General features: G+C 38.0%; 1 protein-coding gene across 1 annotated transcript; it reads right to left on the reverse strand.

The window, feature by feature from the left end:
* Positions 1-2,158: 2,158 nt before the first annotated feature.
* On the reverse strand, positions 2,159-18,668 carry LOC107197388 (tripartite motif-containing protein 16). The gene is made up of 4 exons (XM_022671422.2): positions 18,642-18,668; positions 8,844-9,003; positions 7,569-7,619; positions 2,159-3,150 (listed from the first exon to the last, which is right to left on the reverse strand). The coding sequence occupies exons 1-4, from the start codon at positions 18,666-18,668 to the stop codon at positions 2,615-2,617; spliced, it is 774 nt and encodes a 257-aa protein (XP_022527143.2). The 3' UTR covers positions 2,159-2,614.
* Positions 18,669-20,527: the final 1,859 nt, after the last annotated feature.

Genomic DNA, 20,527 nt, shown 5'->3' on the forward strand with positions numbered 1-20,527 from the left:
CCTATGGTCATTCAGTGTAAACTCTTTTTTTTTTTTTTCATTAAAAAAAAAAAATAAACCTTATTTTATTAACTATGATTCATTAAGATGGATAATTGATTTATTATTTTTTATAACCAGATATTTTAAGCCTAAAGTCATGTGTCCATTAGGAACAAGAGCTAATCACAATATGAATCTGTAATATGAATGAAAATATGATTATAACGGTTCTAATCACTGAACAAAGGAGTGATACTGTACTGAAATTATGTATCTTAGGGCCAAATTAACCTGTAGAAATGTATGGCAGGAAATTCCTACACCGTGTTTTAGAGAGAGAGAGAGAGAGAGAGAGAGAGAGAGAGAGATAGATAGATAGATAGATAGATAGATAGATAGATAGATAGATAGATAGATAGATAGATAGATAGATAGATAGATAGATAGATAGATAGATAGATAGATAGATAGAGTGTGTGTGATGGAGAATGGAGGTAGTGCAGTTGAACAATAGACAGTGAACACCAGTTGATAAAGTGCATAAAGTGAGGATAACTGATGTCAGCCAAACAGAAAGTGCAAATACACAGTTATATAATGATTTAAATTCAGCAGTGCAAAAGATACGTAAACAGTAGATGGATGAACTAGTGAATGAACTACTAGTGCAAAATAGGGTAGAACTATAAAAATAGTGTTATAGCTGAGGGTGTGTCCATGGTGTGGCCAGAGTGGCCGGAATGAAAAAGTTTCACAGAGTCTTTAGTTTGCTGTGCTGAGAGGAGTTGAACAGTCTTATGGCCTGAGGGACAAAAGACTTTCGGAGTCTGTCTGTGGAGCAGGACTGGGACAGCAGTCTGCCGCTGAATGAGCTCCTCTGCCTGGTGATGGTGCTGTGCAGAGGGTGGTGAACATTGTCCATGATGTTCAGCAGCTTGCTGAGGGCTCTCCTCTCTGCCAGTGGTGTTAAGGACTCCAGCTCTAATCCCAGCACAGAACCAGCTTTCCTCACCAGCCTGTCCAGTCGTCCAGCGTCCCTCTTGCTGATGCTGCCTCCCCAGCACACAACAGTGTAAAAGAGGACGCTGGCTACCACAGACTGGTAGAACATCAGGAGGAGTTTCTGGCAGATGTTGAAAGCCCTGAGCCTTCTGAGGAAGTACAGTCTGCTCTGTGCCTTCCTGTAGAGGGAGGTGAAATTAATGTTTTATGGTATGACTATATCGTAAAATTTAACATTGGGTCAGTTTATGTTAGATAGTTTAGCTTTTTAGAGTTAAAGCTAGTTAACTTAGATGAGCTTAACTGAATAAGTTAGATAGCTCAGTTAGTTATTTGAGCTGATTTAGATGGATATTTGAGTTTTGAGTAGAGTTAGATTATATCGCAAATTTTAACATGAGGTCAGTTTATATTTAATTAAGCTACAATCAGAAATCTATGCTGCTGGTGCAATGTGCTCCTGATTTCCATTACTGCTGTTTTCTGCATGTTTCTTTTTCCTGCTCAAAGTAAAACCCAGATTTTTTAATTTTCTGTTTATCTTTATGCTAAATATTAAAATATATAAGTGTACAATTAACCCTTGTTTGGTGTTCATATTTTTGTTACTCGTTTACTTTGTTACTTGTATTTAATTCAGCAAAATTAAGCAATTTTACATTAAAATGCTTTACACATGCTCGCTTCACCTAAATTGCAAGCAATATAAACAGCTTACATGGTTGATATTTGCCCTTTACCTTTCTTATGTTACATTTCTTTTAAAAAGTGCTACTCTTTTTTTATTAGTTTTTTAATAAAATGTAAAAGAAAATGAATTAAACTCAAGATATGAGTAGAAAATTTGTTTAGTTTCAAATTTACAAATGAAGCAATGTTTATTAGCCCTTGGCCAAACATACTGTATGTAATATAAAAGTGTGTGTGGGGTGGGGGGGGGGGTGGGGTGGGGGGGGGGGGGTGGGGGGGGTGTGTACAGTGTGTGTTTATCGAAAATGTGTTTTGATATATGTTTTTCACAAAAAATGAGCCAATGCCAATGAGTTTGAGTTAGAAACAATATATTTTTAGTATCATTTGATGAAAAATGAAAACGGGTCCCACAGACCCGAACACCACACAAGGGTTAACATTACAGAGTCACCAAGGGTAGAATAATAACACCAGGACCCAGTCGCATTTAGCAGCTTTATTTAGAACAGTAGAGAGCACAAAATGTCCATAATTATGTGAGGACAGAGGTGGTAACGACAGAGTTGCACAAAAAATATTAAAAGCGCATATTGACAACTTTTTCCTACACAACATCAGTGTGTAGAAAGTGATGTGTTTTTAATGTGCTTTACTAATTTGTATTAAATATTCGGATGCTACATTGAATCCAACTATTTTAGAGTATTTTACAACAGAAAACGTAATCTAGGGCCAAATTTAAATGATAAACTAACAGATAACACAGCATTTTAAGTTAGAAAATGATTTTCAACTTTACAGAGATGTATACTGTTCTCATGCTCAATAAAGAATGACAATGTAATGATACTTTTTTTAGCTTCTATTTAAAAACAACAAAACACAACATTTTGCTTGAACTTTTAGGGGAGTTTATGGGTTATCGATGACCCTGATCTTATTTTAAGTCACAAATTTTAACAGCTGATTCATAATAACCGAATCCAAACCCCGGATAGAGCGGCTGATTGAACACGGCTGTAACTTTATGGAGGAGGATGATTGGTTCGGTGATGCTGTAGAAGCTAAGAGCTCCGGCTCTGTGATCCAGGTACACTCCGACTTTAGATCCGCCTCCAGCTGCAGGAATATTAATTTTTTTATTATTGTGCCAGAAAAAAAAACCTCCGGCCGAGCAGTCGAGTCTCCAGGACTGCTGATCGCATCCGAACGTCACATCGTAGCCCCACCCCTTCCTGCTGATGCTTTTATACGACACCGCTACGGTGAGTCCATCTTTCCTGTCCAGCTCCACCTCCCAGTAGCTCCGCCCCATCAAACCCTCACAGCACAGCACCTGAGAGTTCTTATCGAACCGCCCGGGATCGTCAGGGTAGGCCTGACGGACACTCGTATAGCGCCCCCTAGTGTTCCCCTCAGTCAGGCAGAGCTGCTGGTGCGCTGTACTGGGGTCCAGGGTGAGCTGGCAAGAGTCTAGCAGAGAAAAAAGAAAAAGATTATATTTATTAAAATCATCACGAAATGAGGTGAAAATTCTGTCATTCAGCCACAGTTACTTCAATTAAAGGATTCTGTCATAGAATAAATGCATAATATTAGCATATTTGATGTGATATAAATTAGGAGCAGATGTCCGCAGTTAAGCGCAGGGGGGAACTTACAATTAGGGTACATTGCTCTAATTATGTAATTATGCAAGGACACACGTAGGTGATAATAGAGTTTCACAAAAAAATTTAAGTGCATATTGACAATTTTATTCAATATAGTAGAATAAATATGCAAAATAGTTCAATATGTTCTTTTTTATGGTTTTAATCATGCAGGAAATATCTCTGCTGTATTTAATTTAATAAAAACAATTGTTCAGTCAAAAATGTGTACATTTTTATGATTAATCCATTCAATCCATAATCAGGTCCAAGCCTAGACTACCTGTAACAAAATTTGTAGATGGGTTTCCCTGTTAACACGACAGTTTAGTCCAATTCTAAGCATCTAATCAGTGTGTAGAAAGGTACGTTTTTAACGTTTTTAAAGGTATGTTTTTAATTTGCTTTACAATGGTATTAACATTGTGACGCTACATTAAATCCAACCAGCAGAACACTTAATCTAGGGCCAAATTAAAATGATAAGCTAACAGATAACGCAGAATGTTTTGAGTTAACTCAACTTATTTTTCCAAGTTTTCCTAAGGTTTATTTTTTGCTTCTGTACACTGTACCAGATTGGTTAACACTATATTTTAAGTTGAGCCAACTCAACTACCTTAAGCAATTCAATTTGCATATCATTAGCATATATATATATATAATTTTATCTCTATTTTTTCCCATTTTCTCCCCAATTATGCAACCCACTCATTAGGACTCCCCCTATCACTAGTGATGCCCCAACACACCAGGAGGGTGAACACTAGCACATGCCTCCTCCGATACATGTGAAGTCAGCCACCACTTCTTTTTGAGCTGCTGTTGATGCATCATTACTGAGCAGCATCACAGCGCTAACACTCGGAGGAAAGCGCAGCGACTCGGTTCTGATACATCAGCTCACAGACGCCCTGTGCTACAGACATCATCCTGGGAGTGATGTGGGGAGAGAGCGCCATCTACCCACCCGGAGGGAGCACGGCCAATTTTGCTCCCTCTGAGCGCCGCATTAGCATATTTGATGTGAAATGTGAAATTTAAGAGCAGATGTCCATAATTATGTTATATTATTACATTACATTACATTACATACATTTCATTTGGCAGAGGCTTTTGTCCAAAGCGACTTACAATAATGAAGTACAAAGTAATAGGAATTTAGATAACCCATTTTAAGATAGGGCTTAAAGGAGGTCGAAGGGAACTAAAGGGATAGAGAAGTGAAGGAGGGGAAGAAGGAGATGAGGTTAGAATTAGTTAGTTTGTTAGAGGTGTTAGGAGAGTAAGTGCTCTTTGAAGAGCTCTGTCTTCAGGAGTTTATTAAAGATAGTGAGAGATTCTCCTGATCTGGTAGTAGAAGGTAGTTAGTTAGAGGTGTTAGGAGAGTAAGTGCTCTTTGAAGAGCTCTGTCTTCAGGAGTTTATTAAAGATAGTGAGAGATTCTCCTGATCTGGTAGTAGAAGGTAGTTAGTTAGAGGTGTTAGGAGAGTAAGTGCTCTTTGTAGAGCTCTGTCTTCAGGAGTTTATTAAAGATAGCGAGAGATTCTCCTGATCTGGTAGTAGAAGGTAGTTAGTTAGAGGTGTTAGGAGAGTAAGTGCTCTTTGAAGAGCTCTGTCTTCAGGAGTCTCTTAAAGATAGCGAGAGATTCTCCTGATCTGGTAGTAGAAGGTAGTTTGTTCCACCATTGGGGAACTCTGTATGAGAACAGTCTGGATTGCTTTGTGTGAGTGTTTGTTTGGTAAAGCGAGGCGACGTTCATTGGAGGAGCGCAGCGGCCGGGAGGTAGCGTAAGCCTTCAGGAGCGAGTGCAGGTAGGAAGGAGCCTGTTCTGTCATCACCTTGTAGGCGATTGTAAGAGCTTTGAATTTGATGCGAGCATCAACTGGTAGCCAATGGAGCTCAATGAGCAGCGGGGTGACATGTGCCCGTTTTGGCTGGTTGAAGACCAGACGTGCTGCTGCGTTCTGGATCATCTGGAGTGGTTTTACTACACAGGCCGGGAGGCCAGTTAGCAGGGCATTGCAGTAGTCGAGGCGTGAGATGACGACCGCTTGCACCAGGAGTTGGGTGGCCTGTTGCGTGAGAAACGGTCTAATTTTCCTGATGTTATAGAGCGCAAAGCGGCAGGATCGAGCAACCGAGGCCACATGGTGCGTGAAGGAGAGCTGGTCATCAACCAGAACACCCAGGTTCCTAGCAACCTTTGTGGGTGAGAGAGAGAGAGAGTCGATGCTTATAGAGAGGTTATGTTGAAAAGATGGTTTTGCTGGTATGACCAGAAGTTCAGTCTTTGAGAGATTTAATTGAAGGTGATGCTCCCTCATCCATGAGGATATGTCAGAGAGACACGACGATATCCGTGCAGAGATTGAGTGATCTTCAGGTGAGAACGACAGGTATAGCTGGGTGTCATCAGCAAAGCAATGGTAGGAAAAGCCATGTGAGTGGATAACCTGACCAAGAGAGGCAGTGTATATTGAGAAGAGAAGGGGACCCAGTACCGAACCCTGGGGAACCCCAGTGGATAGGGAGTGGGCTGAGGACAGCTGTCCTTGCCACGACACCTTGAACGAGCGCCCAGTGAGGTATGATCTAAACCATGACAGCACATTGTCTAAGATCCCCATGTTTGAGAGTATAGTTAGGAGGAAGTCGTGGTTGACCGTGTCGAAGGCGGCCGAGAGGTCCAGCAGAATGAGCACTGAGGACTGACCTGCAGCTCTAGCAGTTTTCAACGCTTCAGTCACAGACAACAGAGCCGTCTCGGTAGAGTGTCCTTTTTTGAATCCAGATTGGTTCTGGTCCAGAAGGTCATTCTGGGAGAGGAAGCCAGAGACCTGATTTAAAACTGCTCTCAAGTGTTTTAGAGAGAAAGGGTAGCAGTGAGACCGGTCTGTAGTTATCAACCTGGGCGGGGTTGAGAGAAGGATTTTTAAGCAGTGGTGTCACATGTGCTTGTTTGAAAGCAGTTGGGAAAACACCAGAAGTTAAAGAGGCATTGATGGTGTGAGTGATAGCCGGAATGATTGCAGGTGCGATGGTTTGTAGTAAGTTTGAGGGAATTGGAGTCAAGCGGACACGTAGTAGGACGGCTACGTGTTAGGAGAGCCAGTGTCTCGTTCTCAGTGAGAGAAGTGAACGAGGAGAAAGCAACGCCTTCGGTGGAGGGACACCGGGCAGTAGAGGATGTAGTAGGACTGCTACATGTCGCATCAGTAAACTGGTTGCTGATAGCTGCCACTTTCCCAGTAAAGAATGATGCACGTGTTTCAGCAGTAAGGCATGTAGCCGGAGGAGGAGGAGGAGGAGGGTTCAGTAGTGATTTAAAAGTAGCAAATATTTTCCGGGAGTCTGTGAGGGAGCTGAATTTATTGTGATAAAATTCAGCTTTAGCAGTCGTGATGGTGGCTGAGAAGGAAGCCAGGAGCAGTTGGTAATTTTTTAGGTCTGCTTGTTTTTGGTTTTTATGCCATTGTCTTTCGGCAGCTCGGAGTTTGGAACGTAGTTCCCTCAGTGAGTTATTTTTTAGCCATGGCTGTAATGATAGAGTTACACAAAAAATATTAAAAGCGCATATTGACAACTTTTATCAACACGGTAATTTGCTAAATAATTCAATTCACTAACTTTCTTTACTGAATTTTATTTAAAAAATATATTTTCTTGATTCTTGGTGATTAATCCATTAATCACGTCCAGTTCTAGACTACCTGTAAACTATCTGTAGGTGGGATCCCCTATTAACAACACAGTTCAGTCCAATTCTATGCGTCTAATCAGTGTGTAGAAAGTGATGTGTTTTTAATGTGCTTTACTAATTTGTGTTAAATATTCGGATGCTACATTGAATCCAACTATTTTAGAGTATTTTACAACAGAAAACTTAATCTAGGGCCAAATTTAAATGATAAACTAACAGATAACATAGCATTTTCTGAGTTAACTCAACTTATTTTAGTCAAAAGTTCTCCTAACTCAGTTTGGTCAACAATATATTTTAAATTTAGCCAACTCAACAAATTGAGTTGCTTTTATTAAAAGTGCTTCATGGTAGTCTACATCCCTGTATTAGTGTAATGAAAATATTATTTTATAAAATATTCAGTCTCAGCACCTGCTATCAGACCTCACTCCAGCTCCCATAACTCACCTGGCCTTACCACGAGCACCTCGCTCACAAGATAGCACCTCACAACTTATACTTAAAAATGTATATATATTTTTTAAATGCTCACATTGTAGCAGGTCTTCTCTGGTAAGAGGTTCTGTGATAGCGACAGCATTAACTGAAAATGAAACAACAATAATAGCACACAGTATTAGATTATTTAGATTACAATTAATAATTCTGTGAGACTTTTGTTATTTTACTTTATTTTACTTTAGTTGCATTTCTTTAGCCTGAACAGCATTCTATAATCAACTTGCTGTCATAGAGCATTCTGCGTCACACACACAATATGCAAATCAATCAAGAATACCGCCCCCTGGTGATGTCCAACCATCTGTGTTTCATTGCTATCAGAGGCACACTGCTCAGTCCAATCAGCTCTCTCTCCTGCCCCACCCCTAAACCCATACATCACCCAGTGCCTCTCCGAAACTCCTCCTCCTATTTTTTAGCCTTTTTCAAATTTGAACAATCTTTATGCTAATTTATTTATTTAACAAAGACTGAAGATTCTTGCAGCTGCACATTTAGCAATTAATAATAATATTAATATCACTTAATATTTCTTATATTTTCCCTATACTGAGCTTAAAGAGGTTACCTTTTATGGTTTATCTCTTTAAGCTCAGTATAGAGACAATATAAGAAATATTAAGTGATATTAATATTATTATTAATTGCTAAACATGCAGCAGCAAGTGTCTTAAATCCTTAAAACAATGTACAATTTATTCATTCAGAGTAAATATTGTCAATAAATGTATTGATACACAGTGTTTACATGCTATGTACAAATTATACCATGTTGCAACACAAAAGACATACAGCTCTGGAAAAAATGAAGAGATCACTTCAGTTTCTGAATCAGTTTCTCTGATTTTGCTATTTATAGGTTTATGTTTGAGTAAAATGAACATTGTTGTTTTATTCTATAAACTACAGACAACATTTCTCCCAAATTACAAATAAAAATATTCTCATTTAGAGCATTTATTTGCAGAAAATGAGAAATGACTGAAATAACAAAAAAGATGCAGAGCTTTCAGACCTCAAATAATGCAAAGAAAACAAGTTCATATTCATAAAGTTTTAAGAGTTCAGAAATAATCAATATTTGGAGGAATAACCCTGGTTGGTTTTTAATCACAGTTTTAATTTCATGCATCTTGGCATCATGTTCTCCTCCACCAGTCTTACACACTGCTTTTGCTTTTTACACATGGCTTGTCATCATCCATCTTCCTCTTAATTATATTCCAGAGGTTTTTTCATTTTAAAGTGCTCTCTTATTTTATTCCAGAGCTGTATATTACAATATTGACCCCTCTACATACAGTACCTTCTCTGGATATCTTGACGACGTCTTGCTTACACAGATCCTCCAGCCTCTCTCTCAGCTCAGACACACACTTCAGCACGTCAGTAAAGGTATAAAGCTGGTTGATGGTGATGCTGGGAAGTTCTGCAGAGCCAGGCGGAGCACAGAGAGCTGGTATTCTCTAATAATAAAGAACAGAATTCTGATTACCAGCCATTAAACTGTGAGAGCAGTCTTCAAAAATGCTCTGAGTTACCTCTCTGGAGATGTCATGTAGGGCACATTCTGATATACAGAGGACAATACACAGCAATCCAAATGATTAAACAACATTTAATTCATTCAGCTGCAGCTCATTTACAATAATCAATCATTTATTTTTACTGAATCAATCCTTTCTTTTAGTAAACTTTACTTCATTTATTTTTACTGAATCAATCCTTTCTTTTAGTAAACTTTACTTCATTTATTTTTACTGAATCAATCCTTTCTTTTATTAAACTTTACTTCATTTATTTTTACTGAATCAATCCTTTCTTTTAGTAAACTTTACTTCATTTATTTTTACTGAATCAATCCTTTCTTTTAGTAAACTTTACTTCATTTATTTTTACTGAATCAATCCTTTCTTTTATTAAACTTTACTTCATTTATTTTTACTGAATCAATCCTTTCTTTTATTAAACTTTACTTCATTTATTTTTACTGAATCAATCCTTTCTTTTAGTAAACTTTACTTTATTTATTTTTACTGAATCAATCCTTTCTTTTAGTAAACTTTACTTCATTTATTTTTACTGAATCAATCCTTTCTTTTAGTAAACTTTACTTCATTTATTTTACTGAATCAATCCTTTCTTTTATTAAACTTTACTTCATTTATTTTTACTGAATCAATCCTTTCTTTTATTAAACTTTACTTCATTTATTTTTACTGAATCAATCCTTTCTTTTATTAAACTTTACTTCATTTATGCATACAGTATTACCTAATTACAATTACTTAATTCATACAATATTACTCATATAATAATTTATGATACATAATATATTATAATTCCTGAAAATTAAAAATACTCAACACATGGATAGCATGTAATACATAATATATACTAGTAAACTGAAAATTATGTAAATATTTGAATGTGTGTTTTAACTAAAATTATTAAAATGTATGGAATTATAGTATATTATGTATCATAAATTATTTGAGTAATATTGTATGAATTAAGTAATTGTGATTAGGTAATATTGTATGCAGAAATGAAGTAAAGTTTAATAAAAGAAAGGATTGATTCAGTAAAAATAAATGAAGTAAAGTTTACTAAAAGAAAGGATTGATTCAGTAAAAATAAATGAAGTAAAGTTTACTAAAAGAAATGTCATGTCTGGTGCTGAAAGCACGTCTGTGTCTCCCACATCCAGCTCTATCTGCGATTCTCACAGTAACAACTACAATACCCAGAACGCACCACTCCATGACACAACACACACTCCCGATCACATGACACGTCACATGACGCCACCAGGAAGTCCCAAGTACTGATTACTCAGTGTATTTAAGGACCATGCTCACGCTCACACCTCGCCGAGTATCTGTTTGGTAAATCCTACAATACAAAGCGTTTCTCTTGCCCTTGCTATTTTCCGTGTATGATCCTGTTTTTGTTTTCTACCGACTTTGATTTTTGCCTGCTCCCTTGTGTTGGATTACCGTGTATGACCTGGACTGTTTATTGTACTCTGGATTTTTGCCTACCCTGTGATACTGCCTACCCGTGTATGAACTCTGGACTGTCCTCCGGTTATGGTATGGTTTCTCTACACTGTGCATTTTTGGTACTGACCCTGTTTCTGTTGACTACCCCTGTCTACTCTATAACTTTAATAAAAGTTATTTTATTGTATCTGCATCAGTCTCATTCCTGTCTGGCCCTGACAAGATACTCGGCCATAATGACAGAGACTGCGGATACAGAGTCTATTAAGTCTGGTTTGGCTAACCAGGGTCGGCTTTTAGGTCAGCACCAGCAAACGCTCGCTGGTGTGACCCAAGCTGTTGACGAGCTAGCACGCCACCAGGTTAACCAACAGCAGCAGCTAGCCGAGATTATGAGTCACCTCCGGGGTTTGTCCACCCAGAACCCTAGCCCAGTGGTTAGTCCTGTAGCCAGCCCTAACAAAACCACTACTCCCTTTTTCGCTGTGTGTAAACCCGAAGTCTATGACGGAAACACTGAGAAATGTAATGGGTTTCTGCTCCAGTGCTCCGTGTTTTTTAGCAACTCACCTCCTGCTTCTGATAAAGCTAAAATCGGGTTTATAATTTCTCGACTGTCTGGCAAGGCTTTGGACTGGGCTACAGCTATTTGGGAAAACATTTCTGAATCCAGCTACGACACTTTTTTGTCTATTTTTCGCAGCGTTTTTGATCATACACGCTATGGGCAATCTAGTGGAGAGCTTCTGATTACCTTGAAGCAAGGTAAACTATCTGTGGCAGCCTTTGCTCTGGAGTTCCGTACGTTAGCTGCTAGCAGCGGTTGGAACGACCCTGCTCTCATCTCCATGTTTCGATACGGACTTAACCCTGAGATTCAAAGAGAACTTGCATGCAAGGACGACTCACTCACCCTGGATCAGCTGATCGCTCTGTCTATCCGTCTGGATCAGCTCCTTTCCCGTAAGCCCAAAGCTGTTAGCCACACTCCTGCGGTTCGCCCTGCACTACTCCAGTCCGGGAATCCAGTTCCGGAATTTGCGCCTGCACCCATCTCTGAACCCATGGATATCACACGATCCAGATTACCCGTCGCTGAGAGGCAGCGTCGCATGCGCCTTCACCTGTGCCTCTATTGTGGTGGTTCAGGTCATCTGAGGGCTAACTGTGAACTCCGGCCCAATTCTGCTCAAGCGTCTGCTCTGGGACAGCGCGTGGAGAGTACTCCACGCGCTAACGTGGTATGTACCCCTGTTTCTGAACTTAAAGAAAAATGTTTCATGTTGCCTGTTATTATTACCACTCCAACGGATGTGTTTTGTGTCTCAGCGCTTGTAGATTCTGGGTCGGAGGGGAACTTTATCAGCCTGGACCTGGTGGAGGAGCACGCCATACCCACAAAAGTTCTCCCCAAGTCGATCTCCATCCATGCCATCGATGGAAAGACTGTACGCTCCAAACCTGTGACCCTGCAGACTCTTCCTCTCACCCTTCAAGCCAGCGCTCTACATGTGGAACAGCTCTCTCTCTATGTGCTCCCATGCACAGAACATCCCCTGGTTTTGGGAGCGCCATGGCTAAAGACACACGACCCCGTCATTTCATGGAGCCTGGGAGACATCACTGCCTGGTCTCCTTTCTGCCGTGAGAACTGTTTATCTTTAAATTCACTCTCTTTACAATCTACCTCTGTTGAAAGCCCTAATTCTGTAGATACCCCTGCTATTCCCTCAGAGTACTATGACTTTTCTGATGTGTTTAGTAAAGCTAAAGCTACCGAGTTACCTCCGCATCGCCCCTATGATTGCTCTATTGATTTACTAGAGGGTTCTGTACTGCCCAAAGCTCGTGTGTACCCATTGTCTCGTGATGAGGAGAAGGCTATGGAAGAGTATGTTAGTGAAGCTCTTGCGCAGGGTTTCATTCGCCCATCCAAATCCCCTGTTGGCTCCGGTTTCTTCTTCGTGAAGAAGAAGGATGGGGGTTTGAGACCCTGCATAGATTACAGAGGCTTAAACGACATTACTAAAAAGTTTGCTTACCCGCTCCCGTTAATCCCAGCAGCTCTTGAACAGTTACGTAATGCCGTGTACTTCACCAAGCTCGATCTCCGTAGCGCTTATAATCTCATTCGCATCAGGGAAGGTGACGAATGGAAAACAGCGTTTTCCACCACCAACGGCCACTATGAATACCTGGTCATGAGCTACGGTCTCGCTAACGCCCCAGCTATATTCCAGTCGTTTATGAATGACATATTTCGCGACCTCATTAATCATTCTGTTGTCCTTTTTATAGACGATATCCTTATCTATTCACCAGATCTCCCCACACACATTCAGCATGTCCGTCAAGTTCTCCAACGCCTGAGAGAACATAGTCTGTTTGCCAAAGCCGAGAAATGTGAGTTCCATACTCAAAGGGTCACATTTCTCGGCTACGTTATCAGTTCCTCCGGTGTCCTTATGGACGATGACAAAGTAACTGCCGTTACTAGTTGGCCTGTGCCCCAGACCATTAAAGAACTCCAGCGATTCCTTGGCTTCGCTAATTTTTATAGGCGGTTCATCCGTAACTTTAGCTCCATTGCTGCGCCCCTTACTGCCCTCACTAAGGGGGCTGCTAAAATCCTGAAATGGTCAACCGAAGCGGATCGCGCTTTCTGTGAGCTGAAAGCTGCGTTCATTTCAGCCCCTGTACTTAGGCACCCTAAGCCCGAGTTTCCCTTCGTAGTGGAAGTGGACGCTTCCGAATCGGGTGTTGGTGCGGTTCTCTCTCAGCGTAGTGGGTCGCCACCTAAATTGTTTCCTGTAGCCTTCTTCTCACGCAAGCTTTCCCCTGCGGAGCGTAACTATGGGATAGGGGATAGGGAACTTCTTGCTGTGAAATTAGCTCTAGAAGAATGGCGTCACTGGCTGGAGGGGTCCGTTCATCCGTTTACTGTGTATACTGATCACAAGAATTTGGAATACCTCCGCACGGCTAAACGACTTAATCCGAGACAAGCACGTTGGTCCCTTTTTTTCTCTCGATTTAACTTCTCAATCTCGTTCCGTCCGGGAAACCGTAATACTAAAGCTGATGCGCTGTCCAGGGTTTACAGCACTGTGGACAGCGCATCCCAGCCCCAGGAGGCTGAACGCATTCTTCCTCCCTCTGTTCAGATCGCAGCCATTCAATGGGAGTTAGACGATCAGATTCGCCAAAGTAACGCTAATCAGCCCGATTCTGAGGACTGTCCTCAGGGTAAAACGTTCGTACCCGTCCAGTTTCGAGACAGGCTCATCACCTGGGCTCATTCCGCTTTAACCTCTGGTCATCCTGGTGTCACACGCACGTTACAATTACTCTCTGCCCGTTACTGGTGGAATTCTATGCGTGCTGATGTTCACTCATTCGTTACCTCCTGCTCTGTTTGTGCGCAATGTAAAACGCCTAAAACCCTTCCAGCCGGTAAGCTACTACCTCTCCCTGTACCTGAGAGACCTTGGTCGCATATTGCCGTTGATTTTGTCACTGATCTGCCTGTATCTGAGGGTTATACTACAGTTCTCACTGTTGTTGATCGTTTCTCTAGAGGGGTTAAATTTATTCCATTCCCAGCTCTACCTACTGCCTTCCAAACTGCTCAAGCTATTTATATGCATGTATTTAGACACTTTGGTATCCCCGAAGATATTTTGTCTGACCGTGGTCCTCAATTTACCTCTCGTGTGTGGAAGGCATTTTTTGAACATCTCGGTGTACATGTCAGTCTCACTTCTGGTTTCCACCCTACATGTAATGGTCAATGTGAGAGGGTTAATCAGGAACTCGGGAAATTCCTCCGCACATACTGCTTCAAACATCCCACTGATTGGTCACAATACCTCGTTTGGGCTGAAATTGCACAAAACTCCTTAGTTAATACTACCTCTGGCCTCACCCCCTTTCAGTGTGTTCTGGGTTTTCAGCCTCCCCTAGCTCCCTGGACAGCGGTGTCCACTGATGTGCCGGCTGTGGATGAATGGATGAAGCGCAGTGAGCAGGTGTGGGAGGACACGCATCGTAAAGTCTCTGAGGTACTGCGTGTGTACAAGGAGCGTGCTGACAAGCACCGTGGTGACAGCCCAGACTACCAACCAGGAGATCGGGTGTGGCTTTCTACCCGGGACTTTAGGTTTGAGGGTAGTTGTAGAAAACTCCTGCCTAAGTTTATTGGTCCTCTTAAGATTTTGTCACATATTAATGAAGTTACTTACAAGGTGGAGTTACCCCCTCAGTATCGTATTAATAATTCCTTTCATGTATCTCTCCTCAAGCCTATGGTCCCGGGTCCGCTCGCTGACGCTGCACCGGCTGATGTTCCGCCCGCGGCTGTGGAGGGGGAGGGGTCGTCCACGTATGCTGTCCGGGAGGTGCTGGATTCACGCAGACGTGGGGGTGTGCTCCAATACCTTATCGATTGGGAGGGGTATGGTCCGGAGGAGCGTTGTTGGGTGGCTGCCAAAGACGTGCTGGACCCTGCCTTGCTCGTGGAGTTTCATGCTCGTTTTCCTGGTAAGCCTGCTCCTAGGCCCCGTGGACGTCCCAAGCGTCCTCCGACCTCCTCTGCTCCAACTCGTCGGGTTTCTCGCTCTGGTGAGCCCCGTCTGTCTGGCACCTCCGCTCCGACACCTGCACCTCCCGCCGGTACTCCCTGTCCGCCGGGTGGTCGTCGCCGGGGTCGGCCCCGTTCTGCCTCCGCTCCGGTTCCTCAGGGGGAGGGTACTGTCATGTCTGGTGCTGAAAGCACGTCTGTGTCTCCCACATCCAGCTCTATCTGCGATTCTCACAGTAACAACTACAATACCCAGAACGCACCACTCCATGACACAACACACACTCCCGATCACATGACACGTCACATGACGCCACCAGGAAGTCCCAAGTACTGATTACTCAGTGTATTTAAGGACCATGCTCACGCTCACACCTCGCCGAGTATCTGTTTGGTAAATCCTACAATACAAAGCGTTTCTCTTGCCCTTGCTATTTTCCGTGTATGATCCTGTTTTTGTTTTCTACCGACTTTGATTTTTGCCTGCTCCCTTGTGTTGGATTACCGTGTATGACCTGGACTGTTTATTGTACTCTGGATTTTTGCCTACCCTGTGATACTGCCTACCCGTGTATGAACTCTGGACTGTCCTCCGGTTATGGTATGGTTTCTCTACACTGTGCATTTTTGGTACTGACCCTGTTTCTGTTGACTACCCCTGTCTACTCTATAACTTTAATAAAAGTTATTTTATTGTATCTGCATCAGTCTCATTCCTGTCTGGCCCTGACAAGAAAGGATTGATTCAGTAAAAATAAATGAAGTAAAGTTTACTAAAAGAAAGGATTGATTCAGTAAAAATAAATGAAGTAAAGTTTACTAAAAGAAAGGATTGATTCAGTAAAAATAAATGAAGTAAAGTTACTAAAAGAAAGGATTGATTTAGTAAAAATAAATGAAGTAAAGTTTACTAAAAGAAAGGATTGATTCAGTAAAAATAAATGAAGTAAAGTTACTAAAAGAAAGGATTGATTCAGTAAAAATAAATGAAGTAAAGTTTACTAAAAGAAAGGATTGATTCAGTAAAAATAAATGAAGTAAAGTTTAATAAAAGAAAGGATTGATTCAGTAAAATAAATGAAGTAAAGTTTAATAAAAGAAAGGATTGATTCAGTAAAAATAAATGAAGTAAAGTTTACTAAAAGAAAGGATTGATTCAATAAAAATAAATGAAGTAAAGTTTACTAAAAGAAAGGATTGATTCAGTAAAATAAATGAAGTAAAGTTTACTAAAAGAAAGGATTGATTCAGTAAAAATAAATGAAGTAAAGTTTACTAAAAGAAAGGATTGATTCAGTAAAAATAAATGAAGTAAAGTTTACTAAAAGAAAGGATTGATTCAGTAAAAATAAATGAAGTAAAGTTACTAAAAGAAAGGATTGATTTAGTAAAAATAAATGAAGTAAAGTTTACTAAAAGAAAGGATTGATTCAGTAAAAATAAATGAAGTAAAGTTTACTAAAAGAAAGGATTGATTCAGTAAAAATAAATGAAATAAAGTTTAATAAAAGAAAGGATTGATTTAGTAAAAATAAATGAAGTAAAGTTTACTAAAAGAAAGGATTGATTCAGTAAAATAAATGAAGTAAAGTTACTAAAAGAAAGGATTGATTCAGTAAAAATAAATGAAGTAAAGTTACTAAAAGAAAGGATTGATTCAGTAAAAATAAATGAAGTAAAGTTTACTAAAAGAAAGGATTGATTCAGTAAAAATAAATGAAGTAAAGTTACTAAAAGAAAGGATTGATTTAGTAAAAATAAATGAAGTAAAGTTTACTAAAAGAAAGGATTGATTCAGTAAAAATAAATGAAATAAAGTTTAATAAAAGAAAGGATTGATTTAGTAAAAATAAATGAAGTAAAGTTTACTAAAAGAAAGGATTGATTCAGTAAAATAAATGAAGTAAAGTTACTAAAAGAAAGGATTGATTCAGTAAAAATAAATGAAGTAAAATTTACTAAAAGAAAGGATTGATTCAGTAAAATAAATAAAGTAAAGTTTACTAAAAGAAAGGATTGATTCAGTAAAAATAAATGAAGTAAAGTTACTAAAAGAAAGGATTGATTTAGTAAAAATAAATGAAGTAAAGTTTACTAAAAGAAAGGATTGATTCAGTAAAATAAATGAAGTAAAGTTACTAAAAGAAAGGATTGATTCAGTAAAAATAAATGAAGTAAAGTTTACTAAAAGAAAGGATTGATTCAGTAAAAATAAATGAAGTAAAATTTACTAAAAGAAAGGATTGATTCAGTAAAATAAATAAAGTAAAGTTTACTAAAAGAAAGGATTGATTCAGTAAAAATAAATGAAGTAAAGTTACTAAAAGAAAGGATTGATTTAGTAAAAATAAATGAAGTAAAGTTTACTAAAAGAAAGGATTGATTCAGTAAAATAAATAAAGTAAAGTTTACTAAAAGAAAGGATTGATTTAGTAAAAATAAATGAAGTAAAGTTTACTAAAAGAAAGGATTGATTCAGTAAAATAAATAAAGTAAAGTTTACTAAAAGAAAGGATTGATTTAGTAAAAATAAATGAAGTAAAGTTTACTAAAAGAAAGGATTGATTCAGTAAAATAAATGAAGTAAAGTTACTAAAAGAAAGGATTGATTCAGTAAAAATAAATGAAGTAAAGTTTACTAAAAGAAAGGATTGATTCAGTAAAAATAAATGAAGTAAAGTTTACTAAAAGAAAGGATTGATTCAGTAAAAATAAATGAAGTAAAGTTTACTAAAAGAAAGGATTGATTCAGTAAAAATAAATGAAATAAAGTTTAATAAAAAAAGGATTGATTTAGTAAAAATAAATGAAGTAAAGTTTACTAAAAGAAAGGATTGATTCAGTAAAAATAAATGAAGTAAAATTTACTAAAAGAAAGGATTGATTCAGTAAAAATAAATGAAGTAAAGTTTAATAAAAGAAAGGATTGATTCAGTAAAATAAATGAAGTAAAGTTTACTAAAAGAAAGGATTGATTCAGTAAAAATAAATGAAGTAAAATTTACTAAAAGAAAGGATTGATTCAGTAAAAATAAATGAAGTAAAGTTTACTAAAAGAAAGGATTGATTCAGTAAAATAAATGAAGTAAAGTTTAATAAAAGAAAGGATTGATTCAGTAAAAATAAATGAAGTAAAGTTTACTAAAAGAAAGGATTGATTCAGTAAAATAAATGAAGTAAAGTTTACTAAAAGAAAGGATTGATTCAGTAAAATAAATGAAGTAAAGTTTAATAAGAGAAAGGATTGAATGAAGTTCAGTTCTCTTATTTACTCTGTGTAACTCTATTTAAGTCTTAATACCAAATTGAAGTTAAATTTAAATTTATTTAAATTTATATGAAATTAAATTAATTTACAAAAACAAATGCAGAAAGTTGAGAAACTTTTTAAAAGTAAATTTTACTCATCATTTATTCAGTGTATATCAGTGTATTTGGTGATTAATTCGTCTCTAATCTCTGGTATATTTGAGTATAAATCCATAGTAAACAGCAGGAAGATCTTTACAGCACAGCTCACTGTGTTCTGTATAAACTCCTGAATCATCTCTTTAATAAAACCTGCTCTTTATGAGTTTAAGGAGGCAGATTTCTCAGATTTGGGCTGTAAATGTATTATATCTGCTTTATTTCTCACCACAGTGTGTAGGAAGAATCTGGGAGTTCTGGGAACGCTGCTGGAAGCTCAGGAACGCTGCTGGGAAACATTACATCATAATAGAAAGAACGTAGTCATATAAGAATCACAGTGAATCTCATACCAATACTTTCTATCATGATGTAATGTTTATATTAAGATATAATGTTAGTTTAATGTCATTAATCAAATACAGGAACAGTCTGTGGTTTAGACAGCCTTTTTCATTACGTTTTTCTTTCTTTCTTTAATTTATTTTTAGTGTCACGTCTTAGCCTTGTCTCAGGTCTCTGTGTGTTCCACGTGACCTGTGCCCCTGTATTCTGTCTCAGTACTTTTCCACCTGTGTCAATTTGTAGCTCCGCCCCCTAGCCCCAGGTGTTTCCACTTCCCTTGTGTGCTATAAAGCCTTCCTTTGTCTCTTGTCCTTCGTCGGTCTTTGCACCTTCCCCTGTTGTTTCGTCTCCCAGCGTTTTTTTGCATCTCTAGCTCTAGTTCCTTGCCTCTCCTAGTTCAGTGTTTATCTTCTCATTTGTTTCTTGTTTCATTCCTCGCTCCCTAGATCCCTGCTTAGTGTTTTGCATCTTGCTGTTTCCCTTGTAAATATATCCCTGCCCTGTTTAGTTTTGTTTATTTCTTGGTTATTCTTGGTAGTTTCTAGTTTCTTGTTTATTCCTTGTTTATGTTCTTTGTTTATTTACTCCCTGTTTGTTTATATCATTTATTACTTCTTGTTTGTTTAGTTTATGTTCACTAGTTTCTCTCGTTTGTTTTGGTTTGATTTATTATTCCATGTTCTTTGTTATTTGTTTATCTTTGTTATTTATTTATATATATATTTATATTTATTAAATTTCCCCTTTACCTGCACTTGCGTCCATCTCCTCAATTATCAAAATATAAATACATCCTTATAAATTTGATATATATATATCTATATATATATATATCTATAGAAATAAAATAAATATTTTACATTTTTTAGATTTGATTTAATATTTTATCATATATATTCATATGTATAAATATAAAGTTTTTGACACAAAATACACAAAAACTCTGCAAACATAGGAATTTTATATTTTTGAATGTTTGCTTGTTGTAACTCTTCCAAATCAAACTTATTTTTCTCTTTTCTCAACTAATAACACATATATTTAATTATTCAAAACATGTACTGGTCAATCTCAAACAGCTTTACTTAAATTTTACAAGGTTTATAATCTGATTATGGTTACAAAACTCATGTGACATTTAAAAATCATGTTTAAAAACAAGTCCTCTAATTCCTCTAAGTTTCTCTCAAGAAAGTCTTTATTTTAAAAAAATGTTTGACTGCATGTTCAAAAAATTGATATTTTTGGCAAAAATCACTCCTGCTACTGAAACTCACTCCTGTTACTTTTAATGTTTTGAGCAACAGGAATTAAAATAACAGAAATTAGTTTTAGTGAAGTGAAAAATAGCTAAATGGCAGCTATGCTAATAGCATGAGGACACTGAGCACATTCTAGTGATTTTCACAAAATTTGTATTTTAAAAATAAACCAATAAGATGTAAGAATGAATGTAGGTAACAGGACTGAGTGTTGAGATCGAGCTCCTCAGTCATCGTTACAATAAGATCAAATATACAGAAAAAAAACTAAAGAGGGAACTTAATTCTGCTCTTCCCATAATCTTTAGAGAAGACCAGCTGATGATGTCATTTCCTGTTGTAGATGTGACTTCCTGTTGTAGAATGTTCCAGATGTTTTAGGTGATCAGGG

Source organism: Astyanax mexicanus, chromosome 19 (genome assembly GCF_023375975.1).
Source record: "Astyanax mexicanus isolate ESR-SI-001 chromosome 19, AstMex3_surface, whole genome shotgun sequence".
NCBI lineage: Eukaryota > Metazoa > Chordata > Actinopteri > Characiformes > Acestrorhamphidae > Astyanax > Astyanax mexicanus.

What these genes read in the sequence shown, in the direction of transcription:
- LOC107197388 (XM_022671422.2), bottom strand. Translation starts at nt 18,668, where the DNA reads ATGATTCAGGAGTTTATACAGAACACA. An exon ending in CGTCAAGATATCCAGAGAAG is followed by an intron (nt 7,620 to 8,843) that starts GTACTGTATGTA and finishes TTTCATTTTCAG; the next exon opens with TTAATGCTGTCGCTATCACA. An exon ending in CAGAGAAGACCTGCTACAAT is followed by an intron (nt 3,151 to 7,568) that starts GTGAGCATTTAA and finishes TTTCTCTGCTAG; the next exon opens with ACTCTTGCCAGCTCACCCTG.